This window comes from Artibeus jamaicensis, unplaced genomic scaffold (genome assembly GCF_021234435.1).
Source record: "Artibeus jamaicensis isolate MK-2021 breed Jamaican fruit bat unplaced genomic scaffold, CSHL_Jam_final contig_780, whole genome shotgun sequence".
In the NCBI taxonomy this organism is placed as follows: Eukaryota; Metazoa; Chordata; class Mammalia; order Chiroptera; family Phyllostomidae; genus Artibeus; species Artibeus jamaicensis.
Window position 1 is genome coordinate 215,984 of NW_026521967.1, and position 18,651 is coordinate 234,634.

At 51.9% G+C, this 18,651-nt stretch overlaps 1 protein-coding gene across 1 annotated transcript in view; it reads right to left on the reverse strand.

The window, feature by feature from the left end:
- CSMD1 (CUB and Sushi multiple domains 1) overlaps positions 1–18,651 on the reverse strand; it is a 731,453-nt gene that overhangs the window by 209,591 nt on the left and 503,211 nt on the right. The window contains 2 exon segments of the mRNA XM_053672625.1: positions 4,071–4,195; positions 17,370–17,457. Of these exon segments, the coding sequence (XP_053528600.1) occupies positions 4,071–4,195; positions 17,370–17,457 (213 nt within the window).

Consider the following 18,651-nt stretch of genomic DNA (forward strand, 5'->3'; position numbering starts at 1 on the left):
AGGGCGTTTTACCCTGTGAAAATCGGCAGAGCTGCTTCGCATCCCTGAACGAAGTCGGCATATTTTCAAACAAATCCACTGGGGTAATTACTGGGCCGTGACATCCATTCATCCGCTTGGCAACAGGAAGGAAAGCCCGTCCTCACAGCTAATTAGCTAATGGAAGCCTTGGCCCTGACAGGGTGTGCAGACGGGAAGGATCGCTCGCCTCGCCGTCCAAGGGGGGCGGCGATCGCTCAGGACTCAGAGACCCTTCGTGGAGACGGGCCCAGTGCATCGGTCCTTCCTTAATTCACTGACTGGCGATCTCACCGTGTGGGCGATGCTCCGACCTGATAGATGGTTGAATTAGAATATGTGGCAGCGATGATCAACATGAGGGCTTTTTAAAGGCTCGGCATGGATCGGGCACACCCCCCAATAATGTTCTCTTCTCACCAACTATGTTACGGTGGGAGTGCCACAGACTGCAGCTCGAACTTGGAAAGTGCACTTGGCCTGCGGGGGCCTAGCGATAGCTCAGGAAATGTCCCACCGCCCGTCTGGAAGGACCTGTGACTGTTTCGTTTCGTGTTATCCACTTCCTTCTACGCTGCACACCTCTAAAGCTATGTCTTTATAGAGACAGTGCCAACATCTTCATTTTTAATGATTTCTCGGTCTTCTCTAATGCATGGATTAGTCATTAAAGCAAGGAGAGAGACCATTTAAAGGTGGGGGACGAGAGCGGACTCAGCGGTCCCCAGTGCGGTGACCCTGGAAGTCTCCAGGTTTCAATCTCGTTTGCAGGGAGGGCAGCCATCGGGACAGGTCAGGCTGCCCGAGCTCATCCCTTCTCCTCACACCTGCAGGGGTGCCGGCTGATTCCCACGGTGAGGAAGAACACGGGGGCGGGGCAGGAAGCCCCCGAGATGCCCGCGGTGACAGCCGGCAGAGCTGACGGAGAGGGCGAGACTGACCCGGAAGCGCCACCTAACTCCCTTTGTATCGACTGTGTGCTAGGACGATAATGTTGGGGGACATCGGGGTACATGGAATGTGTTATTAACATTAACGTCACCTGTTTCTTTCTTAGTCTGGCTACTGGAATTCCCAGCGGTGAGCTCCTCTGTGGGACCAGCCCCAGGGACACAGACGCTTCGGTCACTCGTCCCTGTGAGTAGCAACGCAGGTGATCACATGGTGTCACTCCGGACCCTGACCTTCCCAACTAGAGGCGGGCTCTGAGGAGGGAGGTGAGCACGGGGCGGGGAAGGGCCGGGCAGGGTGGAGGCGCAGCTCAGGGCTCCCGCTTCACTGCGCTGCTCACAGCACGCCCGGTCCAGCCTGGGACGCGGGACATCCGCGCACACACAGGTCTAGTCACACAGGTCTAGCTATTTTCCATCCACATGACTACAACTAAAACCGGGCACTGCGACAGGAACCCACAGGGAACAGGGACAGGGCGGCCGGGGCGCCTGGGGCGCCGGGTCCCCAGCTCCCGAGACGGGCTGCGGACCGAGGGCACAGGGACGCAAAGGGGCTGCGGCGGTTACTCAACGACCCTTCCATCTCCGTGCGGGGATGGCCGTCCCCCCTAAAGTGTCCCCTTCCTCCGTGGGAACGTGGTTCCCGCTGCCTGCTCACCCCCCCCCCCGAGGAAAGACGGCAGTTCTAGGCCTCACACAGGAGCAGAAATCCATTCCCATCGGGGTTAAGTTCTCTGGGGTTTCATGTTTTCCACCTAATTTTTATCACCCGATTCTATACAGTTTATTCCAATTCTTCTGTTAGGGAGACGTCAAGGCTTTTGTTTACATGTTTTGGTCTAACTTGGTATTACTCCAAATATACTAAGAGATGTATTTCTTTAAAACTGTAAAAATCGTTATGGTCCCCCAGACACAATCGGATTTGATTGTGAAGGCACAAGCTTTGACAAATGTGTCTCCCACGAACACACTGTCTGAGAAAACATTTCTAGCTATCACTGCTTATTGTTTCAGAAGGTTGAGAGCAATATACCCCACAAGAACAGTAGAAAGGATTTAGTCCCTGAAAACAAAGGGGCCTCTGGTGGAAGCAAAGTGGGGCGCCCAGCAGCTGGGAGGGGGTAGGAGCAGATGAAGGCACTGGCCTCTGCTTTCATGCAGGAAGGGTGGAGGGGTGTCGGGGGGCCCATGGGACCCGACCAAGCAGGCTGCACAACGAAGACCCCGGGGGAGAGATTTTCTCTTCTGAAACCTGACTGGGCAGGACAGGACCCAGCAGAGCAGGAGGTGAGAGACAGGTCCTCTCGTGGCCCCTGAGAGCGGGAGTTTGCGGCACAGCAGGAGGGACCCCCATCCTGGGCCCCACACCAAGCTGTCCGCCGAGAGAACAGCGCCTGAGGGTGTAAAACCAGGTCGGGCGTGGACTCAGGGCCGGGACACCGAGACGTGTGCTGAGTCTAACATGAGACTCAGGGCCAAAAAGGGAGACATTGTGGATTAGCAGGTAAGAGAAGAATCACATGCCCCCCCCCCCGCCCGCGATTCCAGCACGTGACTCCAACCACTGAGAGCAGGTTGGGGGGGGGGCTCTGTCCAGTCCGGCCTGTTAGAATGCTGGACCGGAAGCATGAGGAAGTGTTACAGAGCAAAAGAACGTCATTTCCCTCGGGAGACGGAGTGCCCGCACCTCGGGCCTCATTCCCACCGAGAATGTCGAGTTTTGCTGCCTCTCGGTGGGAGCACGCATTTCCCTGCAGGTCCTTTAAAAGCCTGACGATGCCCCACTTGGGATCACACGATATTCCAGGTAGACTCGTGGCAAAAGGCCGCAGGGCCCAGCCACTCCCATTTGCTTCCCTGGGGATGCATGGGGGGGGCTTCTCCACGGAGACCCCCCTGTGTCGCAGGACACAGCCACCCACTGCCAGACCACGCCCTGCTCTGCACTCGGAACCCGTGGGGCTGTGCCTAAGAGCCACACGTGGCCACAGGTAAGGGCCCCGATGTGGAACATCCTGCAAGTCAGTGTTTGCACCTGCGATAAAGCTGAGACAGCTTTTGATGACGCTGTTTATGATAAAAATGTACGTACGAGAGTCCACTCACCCGAAAGAGGCTAAGGAATGATACAACTTCTCACCCACGAAACTTCCCTTTTCCTTCCTTAATCAAATTCAGTGCTGCTTTATCCTTATCTCAAAAACACCAATTCGCATACATTATTTTACAGGCACACGGCAAAGCTGACTCATCTCGGTGTTTCTTTGGAGTCTGTTAACTTTTCCACCTTGAAACCGTGCCCAGGGCTCCCCAGCCCCTGCACTGCAGGCCCGAGTGCCCACATGGTGCTCGACAGGACAGTTGGTCCTGGCCGTCCTTCGAAGGACAGGACGGCGTGACGCTTGGTCCCACTGACGATGGGCGAGTTTAGGAGGATTTACTACCATGGGATGTGGAGTTGGGGTCCTGCTACCAAACACTCTGTCACTGACACCACAGCCTAGAATTAGCTTCACTGTCATGAAAGGCGACCATCGTCATCTCAGCAAGGACCTGGATACGAGACATTGTCACGGGTGTGCAAACGCGTGTGCGACCAGAGACAGAGAGAGTAAGGCCCTGAGTGTGCGTGTGCAAGTTTGAACGACTCCATCTGCTCGTATCGTCTCTAAATTTTTTAAATGTTTCATTCAGCTGCTTTTCAGAGACGCGGGGAGGGAAGGGGAAGAAGACGGGGACGCTTCCCTGTGAGAGAGAAACACCCACTGCTTTTCTCTCTTATGCGCCCCAACCAGGGACTGAACCCCGTGCGCCGGGAATCGAACCAGAGACCTTTGGCTTTGTGGGATGATGCCCAAGCCACTGAGCCGCCCCGGTCAGAGCTCTTTTCTTAATTTTAAAACCACAAACACCCTTGACAATGTTTACCTCCTAACAAGTTTCAGGAAAGTATGTTCCTGGTGCCCGCCTCACCGTGACCAAATTCTGCCCTGGGTGCCGCGCTATTCACGACCCGCATCTCGTCGTGTTTCAGGAGAACACGGGAACCCCGCGGAAGGGGAGAAGCCCGCAGCGGCCCCACCGCGCGGTCCTCACCTCGGCAGATGGGCCGGTGGTCGCTCCAGGCGGCCAGCGTCTCCGTGACCCGCTGGCAGGTGATGCTCTTGGAGCCCTGCAGCACGTAGCTGTCCTCGCAGGAGAACTGCACGCTCGCGCCGACCCTGAGCGACCAGAGAACAAAGAACAACCCGGTTAGTCACAACGACTTCTCAAAGATGTCACCGCGGCGCTGCCACGGGGCCGTTTCCAAAACAACGTCACACCTCCAGCAACCCAGTACGGCTTCTTCGCAGCCGCACCCGGCCCTGCGGCTCCCGAGCCCAATAAATGTACAAGGACCTTAACACATCTTCTCTGAGATGCGGAGCCCAACGATGGACCCCTGTGTGCTGGGACGGGGCGGGGGGGGGGGGACTGAAAAACCTGTGTGTCCTAACAACAGAACAAAGCTGGGCGTCATTCACACGAACCGGTGTCTCCCGGGAAGAAGGACTGGAAAGTCTCCGCACCAGAAAGACGGGGGCTGGGGAATTCTCCTCTCTGAGGGACGGACAGCAGCAGCTTCATAAGAGCAAAGCCCGGGACAGGGCTGCCAGGGCTGGTGGGGGGGTGGGGAGTTAGTAATGAACAGGCGTGAAGTCTAAGAGGAGTGAGTCCTGGGAGCTGCTGCACGCACCGTGCCTACTGCCTGCAACAACGCACACCGCAAAGTCTTCAAGAAGATACATCTGGTGTTTAGTGTTCTAACAGAATTTAGAAGAAAACACTTGCCCCAAGCAAGAAGAAGAATTAAACTCAGTTCTCAGTAAAGAGCCTGTGTTGCTATCACAACCATTAATCATTTCAGAAGAAGGCCGGTGGTGTCCTAGTTCAGAAACGCGTCTTGCAGGGAGGCATCGTCTGTTGTAAAAAAGTGCTCCGTCCAGCCCCGAGTGAGCTGGGCCGCGGCTCCCCAGCTGCCCCTGAGCACCCGAGACTCTAGGTGAGGAGCAGCCACACAAGGTCGCTGCAGAGTCAAGTCTAACGGTGTGCAAGCACCTGGGAGAGGTGTGTGGCACACCCGCCACGCCCAGTGCCACTTCCAAGTCCTGGTGTCTGCCTGGAGTCGAGTTGTGAATTGTCACTATAGGACAAGCCAGTTGCTAGGGCGGGAAATTCCACTTGTGTCTTCCATCTGACAAGCCCTGAGGCTGCTGTTGACAAAAATGGGGGCGAGACGCACCCTGTAGGGAAAATGCTGCCCGTGCCGTCCATAAAGTTAACCAGAGATCAAAGACGCGGAGGTGAACAAATGCTTCCCTGTGCTGCTCACGGAGGAGGAGTTCTCTCCTGCAACGGGAGTGTTGCCAAGGGAGACAACACAGGCGTCTCTCGGCCCCACACGGCCTCTCTCTGCGGGTGCTGGTGGGTGTTGGGACCAAATGAGGTGTTCACCCTTGCCCACGTGTAGGACGCCGAGACTCATTGTGTTGCCTACTTGAGAACACAGACTATGTGGCGTTTTCCCAGTGGGTCTGCCCAGGACGCCCTTCTCGCCAGGTCTCCGGGACGGTGAGAATCCATGGAAATGGCTTTGGGAAATCACCGCACTCCTTGTGTTCGAAGGTGAGAGGTGCAGAATCGGAAACGCAGACACGCTCTGTCCCGGTCGTCACACCGGTTACACGGGGCGGCTCTCCTACCTACGTAGGTGCCCCTTTCACGGTTTCCGCTGCTGTGTTTGTCCTACATTCCGGGGCCACATCACATGAATGAAATATGTGTTTTCCGAAAAGCACTATGGTAGCTCCGTGTCCTCTGGGCCCCGCCCTTCGGTTCGTGCATCGCCTACATCTCAGTTTTCACATTTTGTATCACCCTGTCCGGGCACCCCCGGAGGGGACGGCGGAGTCCTGTAACCCGGAGACGAAGCAGACGAGCAGCCGGGAGGAACACGCCAGAGGCCTCGGCGCCGAAGGCCAGGGACCGCCTGCTGCGATGGGGCGGGGAGCTGGGGTCGGAGGCCGAGCCGGCCTTCCCACGCCCCTCTTCACCTGGGGCCTGGCTGCCATTCCCAGCGGGTCGGACGTAAGGAAGGACGCTGGGGTCCCAGCTCCCGTGTTCCCGTCACGGCAGCCTGTCATTCGCCAGCCGGGACGGCGTGCGTGCCGCTCCAGGGCCCCCCTCCCCCTGCCGGGCCTGCTGCCGGTCCAGCCCAGCGCGCTCCCTCAGCAACCGGGCTCTGTCTGGAGATCGGAAACTGTTTGATATCAGTGCTCTCTGGGGACTCGATCTCTTTCTGGCATTACAGTGTATGTTTACCACTGAAGATAACGGAACACAGGCAGAGGAGCCAGTGCCAGAACCATGGCTCACTAGGTTCTTCTGGATGCGTCTGAATGGATGCGCCGCCGCGCTGCGCAGAGGGGCCGTGGGACGTGTGCGGCCACGGGGCAGAGTGGGGGGAGTCGGCGGGGCGATCAAACCCAATGCGGCCCCAGGACGACGCACACACGTCGGAAGAGCAGGCGCAGGGCTACTTCCAGACTAGCGGGTGCGTTCTCCGTGCGCTTTCGTGTCTGTGTTCCATGGCGTGACTTTACGATTTACATTGAAAAAACCTCCCCAAATCCTACTAGGCGCAACCTCTCGGTGTGGTCTCGGGGCGGGGTCCGAGCCACGGAGGCTCCTCCAGTGACGTCAGGGAATCGAATGTGGTTTCCGGAAAGTCCTCTCTCTAACAGGAATGCTCCAAAAACAATCATCAGTACCCTCCCACCGACAAGCATTGAACACCTTAGCTTAATTTTATGTGGTACAGTTTCGACAGCTGTTAGTGTTTAGAAACTGGAAACCTTGTAGAAAACTGATTTTGTGGGAGATCGCATAGATCGTGTGAAGGGAGTCTTTATGCATCAAGTCAAACAGGGAGACCAGCCCCATCCTGTGACCGAAACAGAGCAGAACGGAGAAAACCCCACCTGTCGCTCCTCCAGTGGCTCTCAGCCCATCGCCCGTCTGCTCCTGCAGGGGCTCCCTGCTCCCCGTCTGCATGGCTTTCCTGCCACGGTCCGAAGGCCTTTGCAGGTGAATGAACTGCGGCCACATAGGTTTTTCCTAGAAAATGGCTACTGGGGCATTAACTGAAAATTGAAAAGCAAACAGCCCTGGGGTGACTTAAAGGCTGAAATGGAGCCCCAGGGAGCAGGTGGGGGCGGAGCGATGACGGGTCACTGCCCACCGCAGACAGGAGACCCGAGACAGGTCTGCCCGGCTAGCTGGCGGCACCCGCCTCCCCGCTTGGCGAACAGGGTCGGTCTGCGTCTGGTGAGGCTGCTGAACCACAAATGACCGCCTCCCCTTCCAGGGTTTTCTGGGACAGATCAACGGACTGAGCGCAGTGAGGACGACGGGTGGACAGAAGGACAGACGACCTGCGTCTCTGGTTTTCTGAAATCCAGTTCGAACGGCACACGGAGAGGTTCACAAGTACAAAAGGAATTGGCATCATTTTCAGGCACCAAACATGGGTATTAAACATTTTTCACCCCTAGCCAGTGCGAGAGACGCACTATATGTTACTGTTTTTACTCTTGAGTAACAACAATGAAAAAACATACAACTTAGAGCCGGGGGCCGGAGAAGGAAGCCACCTGGACACTCGGGTCTGGGAGCCAAGCTCCCCGATGTGGCGCGGTGGGTGACTCTCCCTGGTGTCCTCCACGGCCCCCGGCACAGGCTGTCGTGGGACGCCATCCCCCCTGCAAATGTGCGAGGACAAGCCAGCGCCACAGGCGCGAACTCAGATCACTAAGTCAAAGAACAGCGAGCCGGTACGGCCTGGGCAGGGGCTGGGGCAGAGCCCCTCGGGACCGGGGTGTGGGCTGCCTGTCCATCCCCTTCCAGGGCCTCCCTGCGCCCATGGGCTTCTGCCGCACGGTACGCGGTGTCAGAAAACCTCACGGAGTCGTGGATAAGGAAGTCCTCCTCCAGCTCAGAAAGGCACTTGGATTTGTGACTGGATGGCCCCCGAGAACCCCGAGAGGTCTTCTCCATCAGTACAGCTGACAGGTGGCCACACACCGTGAATGTCCCCTCGCTGGGTGGTGGGTGCGCTCAGCCCACGGACAGAGCCACTGTCACTGAGACAACCGTGCAGCCAGGATGCCCATTGCCCTTTTGATTTTCACACGTCACAGGTCACCGTTCCCTATTATAGGAACAATTTTCAGACTCATCTCAAGGCTGCAGGCAATTTAGCACCAGGAAAAATGCATGAGGGCGCCGAGGGAGCTCACTGGCCTCAGGGAAAGAAACTACAATTTCACACAATTTTAGATGCTGCATGTCTACCGCGGCTCAGCGAAGAGCCCTGAGCGCCATCCGGAGGGAAGGCGCGTCCAGCTGTGCGCCGCAGCCCTGGCTCTCGAAGGTGCTTCAAGTGACCAGCCGTCTCCAAATGGTGGCCCGAGCTCTGAAGCTCAGCGTTTAGAAAAACGTGTGAATTTTCCCGTGGAGAAATGTAATGTAAATCTTCCGAGTAGGTGAGAAGTTCACGGGAATCTGCTACTTCCAAAGAGGAGGAACTGCTTTGTCTGACAAAGTAGAAAAAGCACATCGTCCTGCTCACCGCCCAGGCCTTTCTTCAGTGGCTGTGGCATGTCACAGGAGGACACAGGACTCGTTCTGTGAAGGGACAGGCAGGCACCGGGGGGAGGGGGTTCCGGGGCAAAGGCACAGAGTCCAGGCCGGAGGAGCTGGTCCCTTTCCTTGGTGGCGGGGTTGTCCTCGGGCCCGTCCTCTCCTGAGCACCGCCAGCTGCTTGGACTTAGAGACCCTTCTGGCCTTCCTCCACCTGGGATGGGGGAGCCCAGGGGCAGCCTGAGACTTGGGGCCAGGAGGTGCTTTACTGACTGTTCCCTTTCCCCTGCAGCTTTTGGGGAACCCGGGAGGGGGTGCTGGCGGGGAGGGGGAGGGAAAGGGCATTCCCACAGCCTCCACCCTGTGGGTGGGCGGGTCTGCAGAGCAGGACGGACCAGCCTCGGGAACCTCTGTGTGTGGTGACCAGGCCCGAGGGTGCCAGGGCGCCAGCCGGACACAGAGACGCCGGCGTTGTCCCCACTCCTGTAGGGAAGGCCCCTGGTGGGCGCCCATGTCCGCACTCCGGGGCCTCACCCCGCCTCACAGGTGAGAAGAAGGGGACACAGAGGTCCCTAGGTCAAGGTCATGCAATCTGTGGGTTTCAGCTGCCTTCACTTTTTACTCTGAAACTTATTGCGTGTATCTGTGCTTGATCCGCAAGTGTTGGTAACACACAGAGGCTGCAGAGCTGATGTTTTCTCCTAGGCTTAAGTCCACACTGTGTAAAGCCTTTCAGTATTCCAACGCATCCTCCACTTGCAACGAGAAACTGACTGACGGCCACTCGCAGGATCAGGCCCGACACGGAGAAGCCCGGGCAGGGACAGGAATAACAGCAACACCAGCACCAGCACCAATGGGCGGGGAGGGCAGGAGAGCACAGGCTCCGCCACTCAGCACCCACACGCCCCCGTGCGGACCTCTGTGTCCTGAGCAGCTGTGCCCACCTCTCTCTGCTCCCAGGCGGCTGGGGGGTCCTCAGCCTCATGTGGACATCACAATGACACAGCTGCTTATACGCACCCTGATACAAAGGCGCCCAGGGCCGTCAGATGCACAGACAGAAAATAAATGGTGGCTGTTGGCAGCCGTGGGGAGGGGGATGGGAAGTTACTACTTTGTGGGTACGAGTTTTAGTTTTGGAGAACGAAAGAGTTCTGGAGTCAGGTGATGGGCGAAGGTGCTGAAAGCCACCGACCCGTACACTTAAAAATGGCTCAGATGGCAAGTTTTAGGTACTACGTATGTTACCGCAACTGCAAACTTACTCAGTTCTGCAGGCGGGCACAAACTTATGTAAAAATCCTGATTCCCAGGCCGTGTTCCCAACCAATTACATTGGACCCTCAGGGGGTGGGGGTGCACCTGAGGACCAGCTGAGCCCCCTGGGGGGCGGGGCAGGCTGCCAGGCACCAAGCGGAGGTCCGTGAACACAACTTGCTCCTGGGTTTCTCCCACGCATTTTGGGGGATCGTCTGGGGTGTGAAAGTGAGTGATCTTAGACCCCAGAGAGTCCTCACAGGAGCTGGAGTGCTGGGGAGTCCAGGGCTCGGCCCCCACACGAATGCAGGGGGGGACTCTTCGATGTCCGCTGCACCAATAGTGGCCTTAAAGCGGCAGGTCTTCGGCTCATCAGTGACGGTCACATCTCAGGATTCCCACCGTCCCTGGGCAGCACCGCAGACGGCTGGCAGGTCTCACTCAAAAACAGACAACGGCTACATCATGACTGAGAGACAAGGGAGGAGCTTCAAACTCACAGACCTCAGAAACCCTGGCTTCTGCTTCTACCCATCCCTTGACCAACGAGGGCAGTGAGAGACAGAGGGACAGGCCGTGAGACAGACGGACATTGCTCTTCCATCAGCCCCCAAAACGACAAGACCTCCTGGTGCAGGGAGCTAATGCATCCGTCAACCAGCTTGTGCGCTTTTAAACTAACAAATGGATGCACGCTTAAATAACAATGACCTGCTCCCCCAGGAAACAGCTTAGTGAAGGTTACTTTGACGAAGAATTAATTCACTGCTCCAGCTGTTTGAAGGACTGGAAGAGGGAGGGGGAATGCTCACGAGGTCTGCGTGGCGGGCTCTTTATGCGAGAGAGTTCAGCAGGAAAGACGAGGTCGGAAACATTCGCAGCTGCCCTTCCTCAAGGGGCCTCAAGGATTCCACGAGCGTGAACAAGGAAATATTAAGTGGTTTGTAAAAGTACAATGGGGCTCTTGGAAAGCTCAGTAACCGTGGGCGAATATTTTCCCAGGCTCCTCCAGTTCCTTAGTAACGGGGTCTTCAGAGGAAGGCCACGTGCCCACATCCTGTAAAGGGTGGGGACCCGTGCGTGTCTCTCGGGACTTGCTTTCCAGTTCAACACCTCGGCGGACTGTGGTGGTGCAAGCGCACCTGCCGGGCTGAGGAAGGTCGCCCCTGCGCCCACCGACCTGCTGTCTCTGGGGCCGGGCGGGGGCAGAGCAGATGCAGCCCCCAGACTCTCCTGTCCCCCCCAGTGCCAGTGAGCTGTGAGGGCCACCACTCACAGACCCAGCGCGGCTCCCAGAAACCAGGAGCCCCAGGAACGCCAGCTCCCCGCTCCTCAAATTCCCTATTGTTCCCATTTTCTCCACATTTTGCTTGACAAAACCCCGATTATTGATTTGATTCTAATTTAAAAAAATGAACCTGTTTCACTGATTGTCTCCCAGCCCCACTGGGTGGGTATAATGGCATCAGGCACGTTTCAGGGGTCCAGTGCAGTGATACCACCTGTGCCTGCATTGTGACATGATGACCGTGACAGTGTCGGTTCCCGCCTTGCTCTTCCCAGTCACCTGTTTGGTGGTGACGACTTTTAAGGCGGCCTCTCTGGCCACGGTGAGGTCCCCAGTGCAGCGTTGTTCGCGACGGCCGCCGTGCCGTTTACACCCCCGGGCCCAGCTTCCCCCAGTGAGCACACTAATTTCTTTGTCTGATGGGAACAAAGCAGGCTGCGCAATTCAATAACCTCCTAATAACAGCAGTAATGGCCCCCGTGTGTTCATCCGGTTATTGAGGTTAGCAGACACGTACGTAACCCATCTAGCAAACAGTGGGGGCTCGGTGCCTGACAGAATCCACGGGGAATAGTACTCACTCACTGTCCTCTTTGTAATAATTAGATTCCTGAAGATCTGCCTATAAATCAGAATTCTGCAGGCAAATCAACGTTTGTCATTGCCTTACACTATGAAGCAATGAAGGCACCCCTTACATAACAGCAGATGTAAATGATTTTATGAATATTGACTGCACGGCTCACTCGCTGTCAGCCGAGGCGTGTGTGCCCAGGTGTTGGGAACACAGCAGTGAAGACCACCGAGCCCCTTCCCTGTGCAGCTCATGCCCTTGTGGGCAGAGGCATGGTCCGCACGCACGTGTGTGTGAGATTAAATCACAGCACAGACACAAGTGGACGGAGGAGCCTCTCGGAGCCAAAGTGAAGTGCAGGGAGCACGGGGTGGGGGTGAAGGGGGGCCCGCTCCAGAGCGTGTGGTCAGGACAGACCCAGGAGCAGACGCCGGGGGGAGAGCAGGTGCAGCGAGGGGCGACCCGGTCGTCCACGCTCTGTGTGCAGTGAAACACCTCTCAGTGTATGGGGACCGCGGAGGCCAGAGCCACAGGTCACGGGGCCATACCAGCCCCGTGAAACACACAGGTTTACAGTTGTTTGTGTGGAAAGCAATACAATGTATAAAGAACACAAGAGTGGACTCTGTGTTTCATCACTCACAACTATAAACCTTCTTGGGCCCCCACCTGCACACACTGAACCCCAGAGTCTGCAACACACACAATGTCTCCGTTGTGTCTAAAGAACCCACAAGGCCTGCTGTGTGGAGCAGGCGGTGCTCAGCCCTGCGGGTCTGTCACCCCTGCATTGCCTCCCCCGGTCGGTTTGAGGCCCGCCCCCTGGGGGGCACAGGTGACCCCACGCTGGGGGGCTGCCTCCAGACCTGCACTCCTCACCTGGCCTTTGGGAAGTCCGCAACGGTTCAGGGGGTCCTGCGTCCCCGTTGCGTGAGCATTTAATCTGATTAAAGTTCTTGTTATTTATTGTACAGACTTCTTAGGTCAACAGGGGCTTGGGGTCAGGAGGTCCAGCCCCAAATCTCAGCGCCCGTTTCCACGGCTCTTTTTGCCGCCAGGGAGACAAGGGCATCTGCCCGTCCGTGGCGCCCGCCTCCCACCGGCACGGAAACATGCTCATCGTGGGTGCTGAGGTCCCTCCACGAGCCACATTCCTGCTGCAACTCTGTCCCTCCCCAACCAGCATCTGAATTTTTCTAGCAATCTCTTCCTAAATCTGCGGTTCTAAGGATCATACTGTCTTTCAGGGAGTGGTCAGTGGTGAAGAAAACTGTCGCCCAATTTATCTGAATTCAACCAAGAAAGCTTTGCCTTTACCTACAGTTTTTTATGGGTAATATTGAAGATAATATTTAGACTGTCTATGGAAAGAAAAAGAATTCCAAAGAGGGAAGAATAATGCTATAAATACAGTCAGATGAGGAAGTTTCCCAACTTAATAAAGTGAAGTCTTTTCAAATAAAAACAGCCCCCAATTACATATAATTACAGTGCTAACTACAAATGCATTTTACCCACTCATCTTGACAATGTTGGCCATTAGTTTGGATTCTATGTTAGGCATTTGTTTTGATTATAAGAATTGAGACAAAGCGGAATTGCTTTTCATTAAAAAGCCTCGAAAAGACTTTAAACAATTAAGACTATCTCCGCTCTGCTCGAAACATCAGCATTTGTAGTGAATTGGTTACATGCTAGGCACGTGCCCGTGTCACTTCAGTCAATGGTCACCTGTAGTTCACACGGCCGTGACCTTCGGCTTCCGTGTGAACACACACGGGTGCGGGCAGTCGAAGCGCAGATGCCAATCCTGCGCCTCTCCCGCCCACGATCACCACTCCACCCCAAACCCCTGCAGGAGTGGCACTGAGGGTCCATTTAGTTCCAATAAATCAAACATCTGAATAGCATGTTCCTTCTTCATATGTTCTTTCGCCTTGTAACTCCAACAGTAACTTTGATTCTGCATAGTGTCAACTCCCAGGTCAAGGGCACCTCTTCTCGAAGTGGGGCCCTCAGACCCTGTCAGAGGGGTGACATTTCTCTATTGATGCTAAGAGGTGACATGCTTTCCCCCACATGTTGGCATTTGTATCGACGGGGTAAAAGCAATGGTGAGGGAAGCTGACGTGACCTCACACAGCCACGGTAACTGGCGCCACGCACCAGCAAGAAGAAAAAAGAAAAGAAAAAAGCCAACCTCACTTCAATTCCTTGACTGAGCAGAATAAATGATTAATTTTAATAAATCTTGACCCTTGAATATGAAATACATCTTTGATGCACATTAAAACCATGTGTCAAAATGCTGACTAGTTTACTGAATTAACTGTTTTATTTTCATGGAACGCTTTTTTATGTGAAGAACCACCGATAAGCTATTATTGTTTAGAATCAGATATTTGTCAGATATGGTAAACGCTGAGCAAAGGACCCTTTTTATCAGAGAAGCATAATGGAAAAAATTTGCCACCAATGGTAAAATTCAAGCTGTTGAATAAAAATTAGAACTGTTGAAAATCTGTGACTGCCATCAGGAGATTGACAGCTTTGTGATCTTTAAAGCGTTTTCTGATAGCAACAAATGTGATGTTGCTGATACCGTATTTTGAAACATGAACATTTGAAGAAACTCATAATTCAACAGATCATTATTTGCCAGTGACCCATGCATAATGGTACGAAAAAAAATGCATGTGTAAAGCATAATTCAAGACAGAAACTTAGATCAACACATTTTCATGTAAGGAAGTATGAAATGTTTATTGTTATTATTTCATGTTCCACACTGTGGTTAACATTTAACAAAATATCATCTGCCAATTTTTATGATAGTATTGAATAAGAATAAGCATAATTATTTGGAAAGGTAATTAAAGTACTAACTCCTTTTTTCAGCAGTATGTGAGAGCAGAATATTTTGTAAGAATATTTTAACAAAAAATCTGCAGTACAACAGATTGGGTGCAAAAACAAATATAAGAGTCCAGCTACACTGTTACCATAGCAACAATAGTCGAAAGAAAGCTGGAGAGGCTAAGCTAATATAGGCTAAGTTGGTTTCAGAGAAAAGAATATTGTAAGAATAAAAAGAGTCTCTTTATATTATCAAAGAGATAAAATTTTTAAGAGACCTAACAACATTAAACATGCATGTGCCTACTAACATAGCAAAATCCACGAAGCAAAAACTGACGAAACTGAGATGAGGAAGTGACAAATCCATGATTGCTATGGAAAATTTCCTCTTTCAAAACAGAGTGAGTGGTGAGAAAATCAGTAAGAATGTTGCATACTTGAACAGCTCCTTCACCTACTTGATCCAGTGGGCATTTATACCACACCCCACCCAAATAAGACGTATGTTCTTTGCCAGGCATGTGGAATTTCTGCTAAGATAAAGAATTTCTAAGCCAGAAAACAAGTATCAATACATTCCAAAGGGTCGAAGCAATATAAAATACATTCTCTGAGCACAAAGGTCCTTGGAAAATTCTGGATATTTGGAAACTTTTAAGTAACCCATGGATCAAAGAAGTAATCACAGGAAAAAATAGAGTGTGTTGTGAACTGTGAGAAAAGAAAAACTAAACTTATGGGAGGCAGTTAAAGCAGTTCTTAGAGTGAAATTTATATCACTAAAAACCCACACTAGAAAAATAAAAAGGACTGAAATCACAGCTTCAGTCTTAAGAGATGAGAAAATGAAGAGTGACTGACTCATACGGTGACCAGAGAAAGAAAATGAGGAGAGACCAGAGCTGGAATCAATGCGGCGCAAGTGGAACCAACAGAGTATGCCCAGGGAGACCAAATGCATGAGGTCTTTCTTTTCTTTTCTTTCCTTTTTTTTTTTTTTTGAGAAGATCAATTGATTGGCATTCTCTAGTCAGATGGATCAAGTAGAAGAGAAAACAGATATTACCCATATCAGGAATTAGAACTGTGATATTGTTCATGATTTAAAGGATGAGAAGAGAACATTATGAATAGCTTTATGCCAATAAATCTGACAACTTCAAGTTGAAAAACTTCTTCAAATATGCAAACTGTCAAAGCTCACTCATGTAGAGATGTATTACCTGAGTAGGCTTGTAAGTAGAAATGAAGGTGAGTTTGTAATTAAAAAACCTTCTCATAAGAAAATTTAGTTACAGATGGCTTCACTGATTCATTTCCAAAAATTTCAAGGAAGCAATATTACTGGTTCTATACAAACTCTCCTGGGCTATTGAGAAGAGAGACTATTTTCTAATTAACTTCTTAAGATCTGTACTACCCTCATAGCAAAATCAGACTAAGTCATTAGAAGGAAAGTCTACGGGCCAATATCTTCTATGAACATACATGCAAATAATCTAAAAAACACCAAATTAAATCCAAAAGTACATAAAACATATATCAAAACCAAATAAATATCACTCCAGGATGCAAAGTCAGAAAACCTAGTCATTCATATAAATAAACTAGATGAACAGAAAGACCACACATCAACTTATGTAGATAAGCTTTTGACAAAATTTCATTTCCATTTCTGATTTAAAACTTTCAACCAACTAAAAATAAAAGGGTGCTCCCTCCACCTGATTAGAGGAGTCTATGGAAAGTTGGAAACTAATACGACTCTTGAGGAAGACTACCAGGGTGTTCCCATCACAGATCAGGAAGGAGGCAAGAACGCCTTGCCTCTCCTCTTCAGCCTCGTAGTGAGAGGTCCTGGCCAGTGCCCCCAGGTAAGGAAAGTAAATAAAGGACATGCAGGTAGAAAAGATCAAATTAAAACTGCCTTTTTTTGCACTCGACAGTGACATCCAGGGAGAAAAATCTAATGAAATATATACATCTTCCTTTCTTCGACAAAATACCACTATTTTCCATCAGTTTTTAGCTCACTTCATAAGCTGACCTCTCTACACGTATCTTTTTCTGTTTTTCTCTCTAAAAATGGCAAGCTTGTGAGAAGGAAAAATGCATCCCTTGTTCCCCTTTACCATTCCATTGGGAAGCTTTGTCCTAATGTGAGTTTCCATCTTGAGTCCTTCGGAAAAGGGTTAAGTGTCTCGAGCTAACTGGGAGAAGTGTGGAAAGCCACAGAAACAGCACTATTACCACAGCCACATTAAAAATGGAGTGACTGGAAGGTGGTCCTGGTTCATCACGACCATGTAAAGTGCATCCTAACATCTCCTGAAATAAAGTCATTGTCACTTACATTCCTCACAGCGAAAGTGTATCTAATGAAATGATTATGAAGCTATCGTGACGTTTTTGCCCCATCTATTTTTAAAACATTAATCAAAATATATTAGACTATTGGAAATTAACAAATTAAAACAGAAAAAAAATCCCTGGAGATGCATTTTGATCATATACATTTTAAATTAAATGTTTAATAGTGGGTCATATGGTGAAAGATACTCCGAAGCACCTGGAAATTCTCAGCACACATTTGAAGTTCTAACAATGATGCAGCTGCAGAATAATTGAGCAGCTGTGTTCCCATCCACAGGACAAGATGTTTGCACACCACACGCTCGGATTTCCTGTGGGTTAGCAAACACCATCACCAGCAGACCGCGCCTTCATCTCCTACCTGAAGTCGGACCCTGCTCTCCTCCCGAACTCTGGGGTCCCAGGGTCTGGACACATGTCGGAGACCAAAGCGACGCCGCCTTGACTCACTGCAACACAACAGAGAAAAACATCATCACAATTCTGTGTCATTGCTGGGGAAATGCCCAGAGAATACATTTGAATTAGGCAGGTTTGGCCCTTAAAATATTCTGACTTAAAATGGGATTTAAGAATTAAGCCAGTTTAACTCCCTTCACACACATTTATTCTTACCCCCAAGAAACAAAAGCTCCTTATCTCATGAAAGAATTTCAATATTCTTTAGTTTGAACCGTTCTTCTATGGAAGAGGTCAAAATTTGATTTTAAAAGCCCATGTCGGACTTCCGCCAAGATGGAGGTATAGGTGGATGTGCGGTGCCTTCTCACACAACCAAGTTTAGGGACAACTAAATATTAGCATCAGAAAACACAACCAGAACACGGAAAATTGAACTTTTCGGAAGTCCGTTAACAACAAATTCTTCAGCCTGACCGGTAAGGGGCGAAACCGGCGGCTGGTGAGGGGTTGCACAGGAGGACTCCGTAGGACGGACCCGGGCGCAGAATCCAGACCCGAGAATCCAGACGCACGGGTTCCAAACGCAGGATTGGACCTAGTGAGCGACCGAGCAACCCACCAGGTGAGCAACTGCAGAGGAGACAGTGGGGAGGCGGTGCTGCGTGTTGACTGCGGTCGCCTATCTGCACTCGAGCGGACAGGAGAGGGAGTGGGCGATTGGACCGGCCGCGGAGGTAGAGGGCGCCGCCATTTCCCCGCTCTGACCACGCCTCCACATACAGCGTCACAACCCAGCGACCTGGGACTCCAAGGCGCCGCTTCTCCCACTTAAAGGGCCAGAACAGACCAAAAATGTCGCAGGAAGACCTCAAAGCCCCAGAGATAAATCTAAGCGACGAAGAAATAGCAAAACTCTCAGACGCACAGTTTAAAACACTGGTCATCAGGATCCTCACAGAACTGGTTGATTATAGCCACAAATTAGAGAAACATATGAAGGCTAAACTAATGGAAATGAATGGAATTCCACAGGAAACCCATAGCGATGAAAAGGAAACTGGGACTCAAATCAATGGAGTGGTCCAGAAGAAAGCAAATAATGGCCAAACAGAAAAGAGTCAAGGAGCAAGAATTCAAAGAAATGAGGAGAGTCTTAGGAACCTCCAGGACATCTTTAAACGCTCCAATATCCGAATTATAGGGGTACCAGAAGGGGGGAAAGGCACAGCCACCAGTGGAAA